We start from the raw sequence: 18,993 nt of genomic DNA on the forward strand, positions 1-18,993 counted from the left end.
TTACATCTAGTCCGGGGCCTGGCACCGTGCAGGGGTTCAGGAAATGATCCCTTATGTCATGCCTCCCTGTCAATCTCCCGTGTTAGGATGTCTGTCGTTCCTCCGCTCTGGGCCGGTTTCTGTAAGTCGCAGGCGCTGGGAGCTGCCTCCGGAGCTGACTTGCTAAACCCAAGCTCAGAGCCCGGCCTTCCCCAACTGCGCGCTGTGGGAGGCGCCTGGGCGAGATTTGGGAGCTCGCCAATGCAGACAGGTATTTCCAGTCCGGCGAGAGAAGAAATGGGTGTAGGCGGAATGGGGAGAGGGGAGGAGATCGGATGAGCCCGGGACGAGGAAGGATCCCCAGGGAGGAAGGCGGGGAGTGCGGCTCCACGCCTGGTGCTCCTGCCCCCAGGCTCAGATTTCAACTCTAGTTGCCGCCTCCGCGGCTCGCCCGTTAGGAGAGGGGAGAGGGTCGCAGGTAGGTTACAAAGGAAGGAGGGCGTGCGAGGAGGCTGCTGCAGGGCCAGCTCCAGCAGCCCTGGAACACCGGCCTGACTCCGGGGCCCCTCTTGCTGGCGGCGGGAAGCGGCCTTTCCACCCCTGGTCGTGCAGAGCTCCGCGAGGGGGCGACCTGAGCCCACGTGCCGCGGAACCCTTGTCTCCCGAAACTACAACTCCCAGGCCGCTCAGGGGTCCCGCCCGCCTCGCCTAGCCTTGGGTCGGCTCCCATTGGCCGCCCCGGGAGGGGATTGGCGGTCTCCAGGGCGACGGGAGGCGCTCGGGGCATCCGAGGCGGGGAGGCGGGTCCGCCCCCTATTGTGTGGCCGCGAGAGTGGAGCCGAGCGGAGCGGAGCAGGTGAGGGGGGCGTCCTGGGGGGATGGAAGTCGGGTGCTGGCGGGGGCCGGGAGAGCAGTGCGGAGTTATGGGGGACAGGAGCAAGCGGGGGAGTTCCGGAGAGAAGTGGAATTCTTTGGGGGAGCAGAACTAGGGGAGTTCTGGGGAGTGAAGTGGAATTCTTGGTTGGTTGGTGGGTCGGTGGGGGTTCCCGGAGAACTGCAGGAGTTCTGAAGGTAATGTGGGGGAGTTCTTGGTGGGTTCCAATAGAAAGGAGGAGTTCCAGGGGACCGGAGAATGCGAGGGAAAAGAGAATTGTTGGGGGTAGCGGTATTAGGGTTGTATTGTGGGCTGAGGCAGGAGAATTCCAGGGAGGGGAATTCCCGGGAGGAGAGGATGGGGAGAAGGGGGATGGGGATTCTGGGGGCGACAGGAGGGAGTTCTTGGCAGCATAGACGACCTGCTGCAAGAGGAGATCAGGTGTGAGAAACTGGAATTTGGGGGGGACTGTGTAGTAGGGGTAACTGGGAAGGGAGTACAGGGAGAATGAAGGAGTACTGGGTGCCAGGTCTAGAAAGGTGAGGAAATGGGGAGGGCTAGGGAAGTTGGGAAGATCCTGGGAGATGGGGAGGAATTCTGGGATGCCTGGGTCACTAAGGGTCTTGGAAAACTAAGCCAGGAGAGAACTGGGGGTTCCTATATACTTGGAAAATGGTTTTTCGGGGAAGCATGGGCGAGCTGTTGGGGGCAATGGGAAGCATGGGAACATTGCCAGTGAATTGTCAGGAGTTAGACATGGAGGGGCATTAGGTGGAGGCAGGGGTCAGACTGCCATGTGGAGGATGTTTTATAGCCAGCCCTGAACTGTGAGGCCAAGAGTAGGCTGGAGGCCTCAAGCAGAGTCCACTTGGATTCACCAGGCCCAGGCAGGGCCTTCTGGCTCACTGTGACTGCCCCAGGACCTGTGGGGCTGGGACTGTCAGGAGTTCCCAACCTCCGTGCTTCAGGGCTCATTCTGTATACCTTAGGGATTCATGGGCTTTTTTTGGCTTCTTGCAGATCATGCCCCTAGGGTTGGGGAAGAGAGGGCCTGGCAAATCCTGGCACCCTGAGGATAATGGAAGGGAGTGAGTGAGAGGGATTGGAGTGAGGCTCCCGGGCGGTGGTGCCTGGCAGATGGAGCGCTGCCTGGCAGCATCCTGAAGAGGAAGTGGCACCAGCCGCCAGCCCCAGGACCTGCCCAGACCTGGAGGATGCTGCCTGGGCCGGTGTGCCAGCAGGTGTGGGAGGCAGCTCCTCCTCTCCCAAGTGTCTGACTCATTCACTGCCAAAGCAGTGTTGGGAGGCTGTTGGAGAAAGGCCACAGAGCCCCCAGCTTCCAGGGCTCTTCACAGAGGCTGGGGAAATGGGCAAGGGATTGTGTGTGTGTGTTGGGGGTGCCCTGGGACCACTTTCTGGTGTTAAGGGGACTGGATTTGAATTCACGATTTGCCTTTGACTGGCTCTCTGCCTCTGAGCAGAGATCCTTGGGGTCCTTATTTGTCACAGTGGGGTAGAAGCAATAATACTGATTTCATCTCACCCTCTGCCACCTTGTTGCAAAGAAAGAAGCTCGAGGAGGCTGGCCATGAGCATTGTGCTCTCCCATACTTCTCTGAAAAGTCTTTTTTCAAGCGTATAAGGAACTCCCAGTTCTCTCTTGGCTTAGTTTTCCAAGACCCTTAGGAACCCAGGCATCCCCAGAATTCCTCTGTTTCCTGAGATCTTCCCAACTCTGCTGGCCTCCACCGTTTCCATTCTTTTCTAGCCTCCTCACCCGGCACTCCTCATTCCCGCATACTTCCACCCCAGCTCTTACTCCCCAGGGCTTCAAGATCTCTGGCCTCCTTGTCCGTCCACCCCCCTTATCTGCTTTCCCTCCTTTCTCTTCCTGGAGCTTTTCTCTAATTGTGGGCTTTCTTCTGGGCTCCAGCATTGGCCAACTCTGCATGTTGCCTTGCACTTTGCATTTAGATTTGGTGGTTCTCCAGAGAACAGCTTCCTCGGCTGTTAAATGAGCCAAGCCCTGACTGTCCGGAAGAGTGAGAGCTGACACCTGTTCCTTGAGGCCAATCAGCAGGATTGACCCTGGGCTTGCTGGGCTGTGGCCATCCCTCGGCCCCTCCGTCTGGGCTCCTGTGGCTAGGAGGGGCCGGGCGAGCAGGCCAGCTGGGCTATGGTGTGGTCCCTCAGTCTGGCCGTCCTCAGCCTGATCATCAGCCAGGGGGCTGACGGTGAGCTGAACTCCTGGGGGTCAGCCTTGGGGTGGGGGTGCTCCCCACGGGGTTCTCTATGAAGATGGGAGGGTAGGGGAGGAATAGGGTTGGTCCTGGAGACCCTGGGGGTTCCTTCCATCACCCAAAGTCCTAAGGAGCCTACAGAGATACTGATGGAAACTCCCCTCCCAGCCCTGACTCTGGCCCCTGTTGTGCCCTCATGCCACCCACCATGCAGGTCGAGGGAAGCCTGAGGTGGTGTCGGTGGTGGGCCGGGCTGGGGAGAGTGTGGTGCTGGGCTGTGACCTGCTACCCCCAGCCGGCCGGCCCCCTCTGCATGTCATCGAGTGGCTGCGCTTTGGATTCCTGCTTCCCATCTTCATCCAGTTCGGCCTCTACTCTCCCCGAATTGACCCTGATTACATGGGTAAGAGTTATCCTCAGGTGGGAGGTAGGGGGTATCCGCAACCAAGGTGGCTGGGTAGGGCAAAGGGCAGGCATGACCTCTTGTTGACTGCTCTGCCCCTGCCCTAGTCTCATCGCCAGCTCCACTGCTTGAACTCTGCTTATAAGCATGGCCCTGCTCCCAAGCAGTGTTCATTCATTGAAGGATTCATTCATTTACAAACACACACACACACACACACACACTATAGCTGTGCTATTTAGAACTCCATGTGGTCTGTTCCAAAGGCGATCCTGCAGCCCTATTCCAAGTATCCATCCTAATTCTGTAATTGTGCTTTCTAGATCTCTCATCATGAGTTCCCCCAGACTCCATCCTGAACTTCTGTAGTCTCCCCACTTGGCCCTATCCTGGTCCTGGCTCCACTATCTGCCCGCTCCCCTGTCTTCCCCTCCCTCATGGTCTTAAATGCTAGTTTAGGGGTTCTAGGCTTCTAGGGAGTGGCCTTATGGGGGATTGGGGGGGGGGGCCGTGACCTCTCTGCTTCTCCAGTGGGGGTTTAGGCTGCTCCTGAGTACAGAAGAGCTTGTGCACAGAGAAGGTGGGCTGGGGAGGGCCTGAGTTCCCCAAGGTCAGTGAATAAATGGGGTTTGTCTGAGTTGCTGCTTCAGGTGGCTCCTGTATAGTCTTAAAATAATGTAGAGGCCTCCCTTGGGTAGGGGGCTCTGCTGCACCCCAGCTGGCTCCCTAGAGTGACTCAGCTTCCTCCTAATCCTGGATGGAGCCTTAATCTGAGTGGCTTAGCCCCAGGTCTCAGAGGGCAGTGTGGGGGTGGGGGCCTAAGGGTAGGTCTGGGCATCTGGGCCAGAGACAGTCCTGTTGCCCCCTCTTCAGAGGGGAAACCCAGGAAGGGCCACCTGGGAGGATGTTGATGGGGGGGAACCCCCACCTTTTCCCTCTTTAGTTCAAATCCTGAGGGAAACTCTGGGACTGGCTGAGCTCTTGCCATGGGGTGGGCTGAGCAGAGAAGGGAGGAGGTGCAGGCAGGTGCTGCAGAGGGGAGAGTTTATTTTCAAACTGGGGGCAGTTATTGGCAAACAGCCTGGTGGGAGTGTATGTGTCTACACAAGCCCATGGGAATGGATGAAAGCAGGCCCCAATTAGCCCAAGTGGAGAAAAAACGGCTGTGCCCGCCAGCCCTCCCTTCCTGCCTCTGCCTGCCCAGCCTGGGAGGGGTTTGGGGCCTCCGACTGAGGCTGGGCAGATTCAGAATGTTGCCCGACTGAGAGCAAGTCACAGGGGAGAGGGAGGAGGGGTGGGAGAAGGGCTTTTCCTGGGCCTGCGCTAGGGAGGTGTGAAGCTCTTCCTTCTCTCCAGCTTCTGGCCTGTCTTGAGGTCCCTCAGGCAGACAAGCCACTGGATGGTTAGCAACTTCATCTACCTGAGGGTTTTCTGTCCATCTCTGTGTTGTTCCTTGACCTGCGAGGGCTGTGAGCAGTAACCTCTGGTGCTTTCTTCTTGCCCCTACCCGTTGCTCCCACCCCTGCCCTGGTCTAGAGCTCCTGGTCAGGCCAGAACTAGTTAACGGGGTCAGGACTCTGGAGGGAGGCCCCCGGGCCCATTAACCCTTTTACTGCCTGGAGTTGGGACCCTGGAGGGAGGCCCCTGAGCCCATTAACCCTTTTACTGCCTCTCGGTGTAGCAGGAGCCTCTCAGCCTTTGTGTAGGGGACTCGGAACTGCAGTTGCTAAGCAACAGGAGGTAGAGGTTGCTAGGGACTATGCTGTTCTGTCATAAACCCTCTGGGCAGTGAGGGGAGATGGGACTGTGGTGAGGCTGGCAGCCTAAAATTCGAGGAACCCCGAGAGAGACTGTTGGAGCATTAGGGGTCACACCAAAGGGAAAGATTCCAATCTTTGAGGACTCTAGAAGCCATCTAGCAGAGGAGGCTGGATTTATCAACTAGTACAAAAGTAGTAAAAAGCAATATAAAACAAGCTAGGACTATATGGCAAGATTAAGTTAGCTTCTGTGTATAAGTACCCAGCACCATGTCCACACAGAGTGCCTGTGTGGTGTGAACCCATGACCAGGCCTCTGGAGGGGAGGCAGGCTAGCTTTCATCTTTCCTGTGGGATCTTAGAGCAACTGTTCAAATGCATGGGGCAGGCTTTTGGTCTTTGATTTTTGTGGTATATTTTGGGGGAGTTTCAAGATGCCCCACACAGCGGAAGGGACAGGTATTTTCTCTCTGTCCTGAGTTGTTTGATAAAAATCAGTTCTCTTGTTCTGCACTTAGAACTCCCCTGCTTATTCTAGTCATCTCCCTTTACCACCTTTTATCCTTTAAAACCCTCTACATAGTCACTTCTTCCCGGAAGCCTTCCTTACTCCTGTTGCTTCATAGTGCACTGTCTGGGCACAGTTAACACCATTTTTTGAACTTCTGTGTGGATGTGCAGTTGCCTGTGTACCTGAATGTGGGTTCCCTGCCTCCTGAGAGCTTGAAGGAGCAGAGACTGTCTCCTGTCTCCTTCATGCACCCCTGTGTGGGGGAAGATCTGAAGTCCATCAGGCTTTGGCCCTGCAGGTGGAAGGAAGGCCTCAAAGAGATGGGTTCCGCACTCAGGAGGACTCAGGACTGCAGCCCTGGTGATCTTCCTGTTCATCTGTAACACTACAGGTCCAGTAGATCTTGCAGAAAAGTTAGGACATGCAGTATGCTTCACTGGATATTCTGATTAACAAACATTTGGAACTTTTACCCATTGGCTACGAACATCTCCCAAGTGAGAATACACTGTTTATGCTCAGTGGCCTGAATGTCACTTGATCCTAACCCCAGTGTTCAGTGGAAAGTACACTGCATTTGGAGAGAGAAGGCCTGGCTTTTCACTTATGAGCCATGTGATTTTGGATAGAAACTTCATAAACATCAGTTCCTTCATCTATAATGAAATTCTTGGGAGGACTAAATATGGTGACGATGCCTAATGTTTTACATGGCTCATATTCAGCACTCAATCTCCCTTCCCTCTTCTTCCTCCTTTGTAGAGCTAGAAGATCACCATAGTGAAATGTCATTACCATCACATGGGACGTAGAAGAGGCTGTAGTCTGGGGCCTGCAGGGCTCGGTGGCCAGGCAGATTAGGGTTCTTGAGGAATCCTGCTGGTAGGTGTAAAGGGATGATTATGTTAAATATTTACCCACTAGGCCTAGTCTTATCTCCTGGGTGGAGATTGAATACACCTAGCCCTTGAAGCAGGTCCACCCATTCTAGAGAATCCACACCCCTAAAACTCATTCTTAGTAAAAAAAAGACCCTTGCCTAAGATCACATAGCCAGCCTCAATTTGATCTTCTTCTCTTTTTCCCTGAAGGCATTAGGGGCATGGCAGGCTTAGATTCTGTTTCAGAAAGATCATTCTAGAGGTAGAATGGAAGCATGCTGAAGGGGCTTCAGAATTTCTAGTACTAGGAAGGGCTGGGATGGGCACAGTGCTGGTTGGTTGTGTTGGACATAATGCTAAAGGACTTGTCTTGGAGCTGCCTTTGCATACCCCATAAGATTTAGAAAATGCTCTTTGTCCATATCAGAGGTCAAGGTGGGGTGAGCATCTGGTGACTGGAGGGGAGGAGCCTGGAGGCAGGAGATCTGCAAGTAGGCTATTGGGGAAACCCACAGAAACATACTTCAGGTCTAAAGGTGAGGGTGACAGAGAAGAAAAAACATATTTAGGAGGTTCAATGAACACATGGACATGTGGGGTAACAGGAGTCTAAGTAATAGCAGGGTTCTGGTAGGGTAACTTGGTACATGGTGATGCCGTTCACTGAGGCAGGGAGAGAAAAGGGAAAGGATGTGTGATCAGGTTAGGGACAGGGCCAGGGCTTCAGTGCAGGCTTCTGATTCCAAATCTGAACCTCATTTAATTGGTCAAGAACATTTATTTGAGCACCTACTGATGCCAGGCACCATGCTGCAGGCCTCCCCTACATTATCTCTCTCCTCTGCCCCACCCCTATTTTTTTTCTTTCTTTCATTTTTGCAGATGAGGAAACAGAGAGGTTAAGTCACTTGCCTAAAGGAGTGCACAGCAGAGCTGGACTTGTGCCTAGGTCTATCTGGTTGCCCAGTGTGTGCCTGTCTCACTGGGCTACTCTGCCAGAGACCCACAAAGCTGCCTGGGGTTCAGGGCTCCATGCTGGGAGGGTGCTAAGGGATTGGGAGGACACCCTCAGCCTGAGCCTGGTGGTGTGGTGTGGATGCTGACTAAGGGTGGGATGGAGACGTATGCTTGTGCTGTGGTTGTGTGGCTTTGCGGAGCTGTACGTGGTCAGTCAGCTGGGGCCTGAGTGCCCTGGGGCATGGAGCGGATGGGATGAGGCTGCTGACTTAGCTGCCTGGCTGGGCTGGACTCTGGCCACCCTAAGGCGCTTAGGCTGCTGATAATAGCCCTGAGGGATTAGGGGCTTTGGCAGGCAAGGTCTGGGTCCCTGCTAGGGCCTCAAACACTGCTGAGGTTTTCAGGGCAGAGTCCTCTGTCAGGAGGAGTACTTCCGGGATCCCATGCTTTGTCCCTACAAAAAAACCCCTGGGGTGGGGGGACAGATCCTGTAAGAATCCAGATGAGACTAGGTGCTGGCTCTTCAACTTCCTTCCCCCAACACTGCTGGGAGCTGGCTGCAGTCCAGTGGAAGCCTTCGTCTACATGCTGTCCCTCTGGGTTTCTCTTTGTGTAGACTGAGTCTGAGCTGTTGAAGGGCGGGAACAGTCAGAGGGGCTGAATGGAGGGATCTCCCCTGGCTGACCCCAACCCCATCTGTGTCTCTCTGGACCCCACTCACTCGGGGTAACTGGGAGAGACTGTGCCTGCTCTTGACCACTGAGAATGACCATTATGACTAGGGATTTGGGGCTCCTATGGGGCCGCTTCAGTACCCCTGATTCAGGGCTCCTCCCCCAGGACGAGTCCGACTGCAGAAAGGTGCATCTCTGCAGATCGAGGGGCTCAAGGTGGAAGACCAGGGCTGGTACGAGTGCCGCGTGCTCTTCCTGGACCAGCACAGCCCAGAAGATGATTCTGCTAATGGCTCCTGGGTGCACCTGACAGTCAATTGTATGAAGCTGGGGAGCAGGTGGTGGAGAAGGGCAGAGAGGAGAATGGCGGGGACCTCTGGGTGGTGGGAGAAAGGGGAAGAGGGAGTTCTTTTTCCATCCCACAAGCAGTTCCAATGCCCCACCCTTCCTGGCAGGCCTTGTTTGCACACTTAGTGGTTGCATCTCATCCCTCCCCTGGCTCCTGCACTTTCAGTTCTTCAAATCTAAATCCAATCAGCCTCCTAGGCTCTATGTCAGGAACTTCCTCTCCGTCTCTCTGCCGCGCTGTCTCCCTGGCCAAAGTAATGGGTCAGGGAGAGGGGGCTCTTGGGCCCTGAGAGAAACGCATGTTGTATTTGCAAAACTGCTTTTTACCCAGCTCTTCATTAATTCTCTCTCAACCCCCGAGAAGGAAGGAAGTCATAATGATTCCCATTTCATAGGTGAGACTGGGGCACAGAGTCTGGGCCATGCCCTGGTTAGAGGCAGAGTGGAGTCTAGGACCCAAGCCTCCCGACTCCCAGAACAGTGCTCTCCCTGAGGGCACTTAGCTGTCCCCTGCCCCGGACACCTGGCCCAGGCTCAGCCCCCAGTTAGTGTGTGGGGATGGGCTGGTGCAATCCTCACTTGGCTCTTGGCGCAGCAGACAGGGTGGCCCTGGGCTGGGGATTCCCATGAAGCTGGGTGGGCTGGTGGGCAGAGGGTACAGGCCTGGGTGGTCTGTCTCCCTGGCCCTCAGATGCTGCTCTTTGGGTTGATAGTGCCTCTGGCAGCCTCTGATGCCTCTCTGCCCTGCAGCGCCCCCTCAATTCCAGGAGACGCCTCCCCCAGTGCTGGAAGTGCAGGAGCTGGAGGCTGTGACCCTACGTTGTGTAGCCCGGGGCAGCCCCCAGCCTCACGTGACTTGGAAGCTTCGAGGACAGGACCTTGGCCAGGGCCAGGGTCACGTGAAAGTGAGTCCTGGGGCCGGGTAGAGTGGGCCAGATAGAGTGTGAGAGGAAGGTGGGGCCTGGGTACAGGGCTGGAGGACAGAAGGGGCAAAGGCCAGGCTGGAATATGGGCCAGAGGCGGGGCTTTGCCTTGGCTTCCCTGAGCCTGGGAAGCTGCCTCCCTCTGCTGGCCAGCTTCAGAAGTGCAGAGTCTGGGGCCGGCCGGGAGGAAGGAGGGACCTTCCTCACCCACTCCTTCCCTAGGTGCAGAACGGAACACTGTGGATCCGGAGGGTGGAGCGAAGCAGCTCTGGGGTCTACGTCTGCCAAGCCTCCAGCACCGAGGGCAGCGCCACCCACGCCACCCAGCTGCTAGTGCTAGGTGCTCTCTGGCGGGAGGGCTGGGGTCCGGGGACACTTATGTAAGAGGACTGACCTGTGGCTGGGGCGGGGCACACAGCAGGGTGGGGAGGAGACTTGAGCCTGAGGGCAGGGCCCCGTGGGGGCGCGGAAACTCTCAACACCAGCCGCTACTCTGAAACCAGCATCTTAATTTGAAAAGGCTCAGTACATGGACAAATCGCTATTTAGTGCTCAGCAGTGTGTTACAGTGGAAAGGGTATGAGTGCTTGTGTTGGGCGTGAGCCACGTAACCCCTGACTCCAATTCCCTCGTCTTTATAAAGAGATTCGTATCCACCTCTCAAGACTGTTACAAGAATTTCTTTAGGTTCATCTGAGCACAGTGAGTGGCACATGGTAATTCCCGGCCAAGACGCTTCCTGCCAAAGGAAAGCTGGGAAGCTTGAGGCCTGGACTCTGCCTTCAGAGAGCCTATTACCTATGTGGGGAGATAAGACATTAGTCCAATTATGGAGAAACAGCGAAGTGTTTTTCTGCATGGTACTGAAAGGCAGTGCCAGGCAGTGGCTAAGGGCATAGTCTCCGGCATCAGGAAAGCCTGAACATGAATCTTGCCTCCCTTGCTGTCCCTGGGCAAGTCACCCCACAGTCTCTCTGCCTCTGAGCCTTCGGTTCATCATGTATAAAATGGAGATGATAATTCCCACCACAGAGGTTCTTGTGAGGATTCAGTGAGACAAGCAGGTAAAGTGCTTGGCACTTCGAGCCTGGCATGCTGTAGGTGCTCTACATACCTCAGCTTGTGTCCTTACCTCTTATTACTGACTACTCATGCAGGAGGGGCCCGGGGAGGGGAGGGCAGTAGAGCTGCAGTAGTCAGAAGGTTTTGCAGGTGTGTGGCTGGGCCAGGCCATCAGGAAGGGCATTCCAGACCAGGGCACAGAGAGCAGAGGCATGCAGATGGGGTGAGCTTGGCATGGGGGACAGACAGCTGCTCGTACTAGCCTGAAACACTTCCTAAGGGTTGACATGGAAAGGTGGTTGGCCAGGTAGGGAGGGGTTGAATCATGGGGGTCCACAGGACTGAGTCATGGAGTTTGAGGAGCTGCTGCAGTTTCTTGGGCAGAAGTGTTCTGTGGCCAAAGGGGCCATTTCTGCATGAATGGCCACTAGAGTGGCAGTGATGGGGGAGCCCGGAGTCAGGAGGTGCTGCAGCATCTTGGGGTAAAACTGCCCTTGGGGTTAAGGCAGGAGATACAGAGGTGATTTAAGATGTGCCAGGCAGGGATACAAAGGGTAAATGAGCATAGTTAAAACTGACTCTCTACACGATTTGCAGGCAGGGGAACTGGGTGAATGAGATTGCCCCTGGTAGAACAGGGAGAATTTGGGCAGGGGAGTGGGTCTCGGGGAGAGGATGAACTTTTGTCACTTACAAGGTGAAGGTTCTGTTTCAGTTCCCCAAGACCCTGTAACAACCAGCCCTATATTCCAGAGGGCAGAGCCAGGAAGAATTGTAGAAGTGACCTCAGGGTTCTGGGAAGACTGTGGGCTGAGGCCACCTCCCTCCCCTGGTGCTTCCCGCAGGACCCCCAGTCATCGTGGTGCCCCCCACAAACAGCACGGTCAATGCCTCCCAGGATGTTTCCTTGGCCTGCCAGGCTGAGGCATACCCTGCTAACCTCACCTACAGCTGGTTCCAGGACAGCGTCAATGTCTTCCACATTAGGTGGGCTCACCCACATTAGGAAGGGTGGAGGTGGGGAATATTGGTGGACAGCCTTTGAGGAGCCCCTTGGTTGGGCAAGGCCTGGACCGCTCCTCACACGTGCCACATTGCAGCCGCCTGCAGTCCCGAGTGCGGATCCTGGTGGACGGGAGCCTGTGGCTGCAGGCTGCGCAGCCCGATGACGCCGGCCGCTACACCTGTGTGCCCAGCAATGGCCTCCTGCATTCACCCTCAGCCTCCGCCTACCTCACTGTGCTCTGTAAGCCTGACCCCAGCTTCTTCCCCAGCCTGCTCCCCTGCCCTGGGCCAGGTCAAGCCCCGCTCCCCCAACTTGCCACTGCTTTCCCCCAGACCCAGCCCAGGTGACAGCCATGCCTCCTGAGACACCCCTGCCCATAGGCATGCGGGGGGTGATCCGGTGCCCGGTTCGTGCCAACCCCCCACTGCTCTTTGTCAGCTGGACCAAGGATGGGCAGGCCCTGCAGCTGGACAAGGTACAGGCTTGGGGCAGGGGCAGGAAGGTCTTAGCTTGGCGATGTTCTAGTCGGAAGGATAGCTGGGTGGAGTTAGCTTGGCTTAATCCAATTCAGTGACTAGGGAACATTCATTTTATTTTATTTTTTATTTTTTTAGTGGAGGAGAAAGCGGGAAGGACTCTGGGATTTTATACATTTCTTTTGTAGAATTTAGTTTGTGCTGCAAGACATGTTGCATAGGAAACTTTAAAGCCCCTGAGGAAAAATATCCATGGTTGAAGGTACAAGTGGTTGTGTTTCTTATTTGGGGAAAAGGTGAGAGATGATTTCTGGACAAAATGATGGCAAAGAGCTGAGAAGCAGCATAGAAGGTTGTTTTGTGTGAGGAGGGAGGACCTGTGTGTCCTGGGAGAACATACACTTCTTGCCAGGCACTATGCGGAGACTGGGTGGGGGGCAGGGGCAAGGGCACATCCACCTTACAGAAGGCACTGCCTCGGGGGAGGACAGCAACAGCACACTCTGCTGCAAGGCGGAGGACAGAGTACGTGCCTTCTGCTTAGATCAGCAACAGATTCTGGGACTTTGGTGATTGGCCTGGAAGGGTAGACAGTCATCCCACTGCCAAAACCTGGGCCCAGAGGCAGGAAATAGTATAGCGCTGTTTCCAAAATAATGAATTGCCCAGCTGGGGGGAGCCGAAGTGCCTGTGGGGACAGGAATGGTGCAGAGAAAACTGGAAAGACAGGTTGAGGCCAAAAGAAGGAACTATGGATGCCAAGTTAATATTACCTTATTCCAAGGTGATTGGGATCTTTTGTCTACAAAGAGACTGTAAATTCCTTGAGGCCTAGTATCACATCTTTTAATCATAGTATGTCTCCAGGCTTCTACAATAGTACTCAGTAAATTTTTGTTGAATGTTTATTAAAAAAAAAAAAATCTAAAGGCACCTGGAGCCAGTGAAGTTTTTTCAGAGGTGATGTGAGCCGTGATCAGGAATTGAGTACGTGAGATGGAATGGAGTGCGGAAAAAGTGGATGTAGGAAGAGAGGGTTGGGAGGCCGTTGAAATGATCCAGGTGAGAGGTTATAAAGTTGGAGTTAGGAAGACGTGAAGATGGATGGGCCCTTTGCCAAGATGAAAAGCTTGGTGAGGGTTTAGCTAGGGGGGTAGTGAGGGAAAGGGATCGACTTTAGCAAGGACAGTGGGGCCTTTAGTATAGGAATAGGAGGTGGTTTGTGGTGGAAGATGCTGAATGTCATTGTGGAGTGCTTGGAAGACAGCTAGGCAGGGAGCCCCGGACAGCTCAACTCCAGGACTTGTGCAGTCACAGCCTCACCCAGTTGGTAGTGGTAGTGGTCCCTCCACAGGAAAGACTGGAATTCAGAGAGCTCAGGCCTAGACATAGAGCTGTCGCTTTCCTTTAGTGTTGCCATCATGGTCTTGCCCCTGCTGAGTTTCTTTCTCCAGTGTCATCTCCTCTTCCTTCCAGTTCCCTGGCTGGTCCCAGGGCACAGAAGGCTCACTCATCATTGCCCTGGGGAATGAGGACGCCCTGGGAGAATACTCCTGCACCCCCTATAACAGTCTTGGTACTGCTGGGCCCTCCCCGGTGACCCGTGTGCTACTCAAGGTGAGGCCCAGGGTGGGCCAGCGCCTTAGCAGTAGCTGGTTGGGTGACTGAACATGCGGGCTGAGGCCAGGCTGATGGGTGGGGTGAGGCCACACACGAGGGAGAGGCTTCCAAGTCTGTTTCCCACGGTGGCTGCAGCAGCAGTTGTTAGATGCCATCCCAGAGGTCTATGCAGAGATGGCACTGGGGAGGTGGGACATCAGTCACACACACATCCATTAAGTAAGATTGCCTGACCGCCCCAGCTCTCACTAACCCTGACCATGCTGCCTCCCTCTCTAGAGATCTGGAGAGGCTGGTACACCTCTGCGGAGTCCAGCCCAGCCCACCAGTCCTTACTATCCCATCATTTCCCTCCAGCTCTGCCTGCTGGGGAACATAGAGTTAGAGAGAAGCTTAGAGATGGAGGCTGAGACATGCAGTGTGTCAGGGAGCCCAGAGAAGGGGAGCCATTAACTTTAGACAGTGATGTAAGAGAGGCAGGAAGGAGAGAGGCCCCTCCCAATGCCAGACCTGGCTTGCAGGCTCCCCCAGCTTTTATAGAACGGCCCAAGGAAGAGTATTTCCAAGAAGTAGGGCGGGAACTACTCATCCCCTGCTCTGCCCGAGGAGACCCTCCTCCTGTCATCTCCTGGGCCAAGGTAAGACCCCTGACCCAGCTCTGCCTACACCTGTGCCCACTGCTCCCCTGCCTCTCTCTGCCCGTGGTCATTTTGTGGGAAGGAGGATGTGGGGAGGAGAAGGCTGTCAGAGGCAGGGTGGGGAGGAAATGATCTGCCTGGAAAGATGAGGGGCGCCCTTGGTGAGGGGTGGCTGCATGTGTCCTCAGGGCTGACCAGTGGTTCTGTAGGTGGGCTGGGGGCTTCGCGGCAAGGCCCAAGTAGACAGCAACAGCAGCCTCATCCTGCGACCGCTGACCAAGGAGGCTCATGGGCGCTGGGAATGCAGTGCCAGCAATGCTGTAGCCCGAGTGGCCACCTCCACAAATGTCTACGTGCTGGGTTAGTGGCTGAAGAGTGGACTGGGGGCTGGGGGAACCATGTGGGATGGGACGCTCAGATGAGAGATCGTGGGTGTGGGGGCCCTGGGATTATGGGTGGAGGTTAGAGGCCCTGGGGCCCTCTCCGCCCTCCCTCAGGGCCCTGACCATCATCCCTCCCTCCATTTCCGCCTACCCAGGCACCAGTCCCCATGTTGTCACCAATGTGTCTGTGGTGCCTTTGCCCAAGGGTGCCAATGTCTCCTGGGAGCCTGGCTTTGATGGTGGCTATCTGCAGAGGTTCAGTGTCTGGTACACCCCACTGTGAGTGACCTGCCCCTGCCCTTCCTCTGCTCCAGCCTTGTCTCCTCTCTCCACCCCAAATCTCTCTGTCCTCTGCCCTTCCTCCCATCCCTCTATTCTTAGCTGGCACTAGCTTCGCTGCCCTGTCTCCAGACTCTGAAGTGTTCAGGGCCCAGGTCCTGAGATCTTGGATGGTTAAGCAGAGGGGGTTGGTCAGCTCTCTGGACCTCGAACCTTCCTAGTCTTCCCAGCTCATGAGGTGCCCCCCATTTCCTTGTGTCCCCTAGGGCCAAGCGTCCTGACCGAGCCCATCATGACTGGGTGTCCTTGGCAGTGCCTGTGGGGGCTGCTCACCTCCTAGTGCCAGGGCTGCAGCCCCACACCGAGTACCAGTTCAGCGTGCTAGCTCAGAACAAGCTGGGGAGTGGGCCTTTCAGCGAGATCATCTTATCTGCTCCTGAAGGTGAGGCCTCTTACCCTAGAGCAGCAGAGACAAGGGCGGGGAAGGGCTCGTGGGGAAGCCAGGATATGGGAGGACCTGGGTGGGAGGGTGCTAGGGTGCTGGGCAGCTTGGGGTCCAGAGGGATGTATGGAAAATGTTTTGAGCTTGTCTTTAGGGGCTCTGGGAGAACGGTTGGGCACTGTGGACTGTGGAAGGCCAGGGGAGGGGCAGGATGAGGAACGCTGGGGAAATCCTCTCTCTGATCTGTCTATTGGTCCTATTCAGGGCTTCCTACCACACCAGCTGCCCCCAGGCTTCCCCCAACAGAGATACCACCTTCTCTGTCCCCTCCGCGAGGTCTGGTGGCAGTGAGGACACCCCGGGGGGTACTCCTGCATTGGGATCCTCCAGAACTGGTCCCTAAGAGACTGGATGGCTACGTCTTGGAAGGACGGCAAAGCTCCCAGGGCTGGGAGGTGCTGGACCCGGCTGTGGCAGGCACGGAAATACAGCTGTTGGTGCCAGGCCTCATCAAGGTATGTGCAGGAGGCGGTGCAGGCAGCGTCCTCCTCCGTTCCTCAGACCCCACCTTCCCGTCCTGATTTGACCATCTTCACCTCCCGCGTCCTACCTCACCTGTTTGTCCCATCTGCAAAGTCCTCCCGAATGGGCTGAGATGGGCGGTGCGGCCCTGACCTTCCTGGCACCCCATGCCCAACCTGCAGGATGTTCTCTACGAGTTCCGCCTTGTGGCCTTTGCCGGTAGCTATGTCAGCGACCCCAGCAACACGGCCAACGTCTCCACTTCCGGTGAGAACCTGGCGGGCGGTAAGAGCGCGGGGGATTGCGAGGGCTCCGAGCTCCGAGCCCACTGACCCTCCCGCTCGGCCCTTGCCCAGGCCTGGAGGTCTACCCGTCGCGCACACAGCTGCCCGGCCTTCTACCCCAGCCCGTGCTGGCCGGCGTGGTGGGCGGGGTCTGCTTCCTGGGCGTGGCCGTCCTCGTGAGCATCCTGGCCGCCTGCCTCATGAACCGGCGCAGGGCTGCCCGCCGCCGAAGCAAACGCCTCCGCCAAGGTAGTCCCTCTGCTTTCATCCCTTCCACGTGAGCACTGGGGACCCGGCCCACTGGAAGTGCTCGTCCCCATAACCCTCCCCACCCCGCACCTGGAGGGAACATCCTTCCCACCCGCGTGGTCCAGGTGCATTCCCATAGTCCTGCATTCGGTCTTGCCTACGCTTTCCCCAGCCTAGTGTTGGGTTAGAGGGTTGGCGCTTCGACGCTGGAGGAGCTTGGTTTCTCCTGTGTCACCGCCTGTTCTCATGCCCTTACAGATCCACCTCTGCTCTTTTCTCCTCCCGGGAAGTCAATTTTACAGTAAGCACCTCCCCTCCTTGGCTTCTGCCTTTCCATTGTGCGTGCCAGTATCCTCTGCTTCCTTTTCTGCACCTTGTGGAGGGGTGGGAGGGGCGGGAACTGAAGTTGGAGTGGGGTAAAAAGGGGAGTGCAGAGGCCCCAGCCTGGGGGCCAGTCCAGTGTTGCCTGTACCTTCCCTCCACCCCTTCCACCATGTTGGCCCTTTGCTCGCTTGTTTTTCCTGGCCCTCCTCTCTTGTGCACCAAACCTCTCAGGCCTGACTCTGGCTCCTGGGAGGGGGACTACTGGCTCCCTAACATAGACCCTGATCTCCTGTCCTCCCAGCTCTGCTCCGGGCTCAGACAGTCCTGACAGCGTGGCGAAGCTGAAGCTGCAGGGTTCCCCAGCCCCGAGCCTGCGCCAGAGTTTGCTCTGGGGGGACCCTGCTGGACCCCCCAGCCCCCATCCAGATCCTCCACCTGGCCGGGCACCTTTACCTCTGGAGACCATTTGTCGGGGCCCAGATGGGCGCTTTGTGATGGGACCCACGGTGGGGGCCCCCCAAGAAAGGGCAAGCCCAGAGCAGGCAGAACCTCGGACTCCAGCCCGGCGTCTGGCCCGGTCTTTTGACTGCAGCAGCAGCAGCCCCAGTGGGGCACCCCAGCCCCTCTGCATTGCAGACATCAGCCCTGTGGGCCACCCCCCAGCAGCACCGCCCAGTCCCCTGCCAGGTCCTGGACCCCTGCTCCAGTACCTGAGCCTGCCCTTCTTCCGGGAAATGAATGTGGATGGGGACTGGCCCCCTCTTGAGGAGCCGGGCCCTGCTGCACCCCCAGATTACATGGATACCCGGCCCTGCCCCGCCTCATCTTTCCTTCGGCCCCCAGACTCGCCACCTGTGTCCACCAGGGCAGCACTTCCTGGGGCCGTGGTAGGGGCCCGGGCTGCCCCAGAGCCCCCTTACACAGCCCTGGCTGACTGGACACTGAGGGAGCGGCTGCTGCCAGGCCTGCTCCCTGCCGTCCCTCGCGGCAGCCTTACAAGCCAGAGCAGTGGGCGGGGCAGCGCTTCGTTCCTGCGGCCCCCATCCACAGCCCCTTCTGCAGGAGGCAGCTACCTCAGCCCTGTTCCAGGAGACACCAGCAGCTGGGCCAGTGGCCCTGAGAGGTGGCCCCGAAGGGAGCATGTGGTGACAGTCAGCAAGAGGTGAGGGCAATCCTTGCCCATCCCTGCCCTGGCCTGGGTCCTGCCCTGTCATCCCAGATCTTCTCCCCAGCCCTGCCCCAATACCCTGCACCTTCTCTGCTCCATGTGCACCCTGAGAACAGGAGACCCCGTCTCCTTTTAGAAGCTTTTGCTGAGGTCCAGGGATTTCCAGGGGAAACCCATGGCCTAACCTCAGTTTGGGGACCCCAGGTTCAGACTTTACTGAACACACTCTTTTCCTCCACCCACACCACACGTTTGTCACTTTTAACAGGAGGAACACATCTGTGGATGAGAACTATGAATGGGACTCAGAATTCCCTGGAGACATGGAATTGCTGGAGACTTTGCATCTGGGCTTGGCCAGCTCCCGGCTCCGACCTGAAGCTGAGCCAGAGCTAGGTGTGTGAGCCCTCCAGAGAGGCAGGCACTCCTGGCAGCACTGTCCTGCATCCCCACTGCCACCTGAGGACCCATCTGTTTCCAGTCAGGCCCTTCGCCCCAGGCTCCTCCACTCGACTGAGTCTTACTCCCTTGGTCCCTGTACTGAAGGCCCTAGGGTGCTTCACATCTGAGCATTTCACCCAGAGAACCTCAAGGCTGCTTCTTTCATTGTCCTGCCCTCTTCTCCAGGTGTGAAGACTCCAGAGGAGGGCTGTCTCCTGAACACTGCCCATGCTACTGGCCCTGAGGCCCGTTGTGCTGCCCTTCGGGAGGAATTCCTGGCCTTCCGCCGCCGCAGGGATGCCACTAGGGCTTGGCTCCCAGCCTATCGGCAGCCAACCCCCCACCCTGAACAGGCCACTCTGCTGTGAACACCCCTAATGTGAGGCTGGGCAAAGGCATATGGACCTGCAAAGGAGGCCCCCAGCAAGATCTAGCTCCAACCTAGGGCACTGCCCCTGCCCCTCTGGTGCCCAGGCACAAACCCTGATAGTGGGCTTGTTGAGCTTGGTATGGGATGTATGTGCTGACCCCCTAGGTGAGTCCGGGGAT

General features: G+C 56.7%; 1 protein-coding gene across 2 annotated transcripts; it reads left to right on the forward strand.

The window, feature by feature from the left end:
* The first annotated feature begins 3,029 nt into the window (after positions 1-3,029).
* IGSF9 (immunoglobulin superfamily member 9) lies at positions 3,030-18,812 on the forward strand. 2 transcript variants are annotated; one of them, XM_069478499.1, is made up of 20 exons: positions 3,030-3,087; positions 3,308-3,496; positions 8,446-8,598; positions 9,378-9,532; positions 9,773-9,890; positions 11,458-11,599; positions 11,713-11,858; positions 11,951-12,093; positions 13,571-13,711; positions 14,236-14,352; positions 14,562-14,712; positions 14,891-15,014; positions 15,281-15,456; positions 15,721-15,971; positions 16,161-16,245; positions 16,335-16,511; positions 16,770-16,812; positions 17,137-17,997; positions 18,272-18,399; positions 18,631-18,812. In XM_069478499.1, exons 1-20 carry the CDS (start codon positions 3,030-3,032, stop codon positions 18,810-18,812), a joined length of 3,540 nt encoding a protein of 1,179 aa, XP_069334600.1. The 2 variants fall into 2 exon arrangements, with proteins under 2 accessions (XP_069334600.1, XP_069334601.1); XM_069478500.1 differs by having other exon boundaries at positions 11,999-12,093.
* The last annotated feature ends 181 nt before the right edge of the window (positions 18,813-18,993 follow it).

This window comes from Eulemur rufifrons, chromosome 8, assembly GCF_041146395.1.
Source record: "Eulemur rufifrons isolate Redbay chromosome 8, OSU_ERuf_1, whole genome shotgun sequence".
Classification (NCBI taxonomy): domain Eukaryota; kingdom Metazoa; phylum Chordata; class Mammalia; order Primates; family Lemuridae; genus Eulemur; species Eulemur rufifrons.

Coding starts and splice junctions, on each gene's coding strand:
- IGSF9 (XM_069478499.1), top strand. CDS start 3,030: ATGGTGTGGTCCCTCAGTCTGGCCGTCCTCAGCCTGATCATCAGCCAG. Junction 8,599..9,377: donor GGTGCACCTGACAGTCAATT/GTATGAAGCTGG, acceptor TCTGCCCTGCAG/CGCCCCCTCAATTCCAGGAG. Junction 9,891..11,457: donor CACCCAGCTGCTAGTGCTAG/GTGCTCTCTGGC, acceptor TGCTTCCCGCAG/GACCCCCAGTCATCGTGGTG.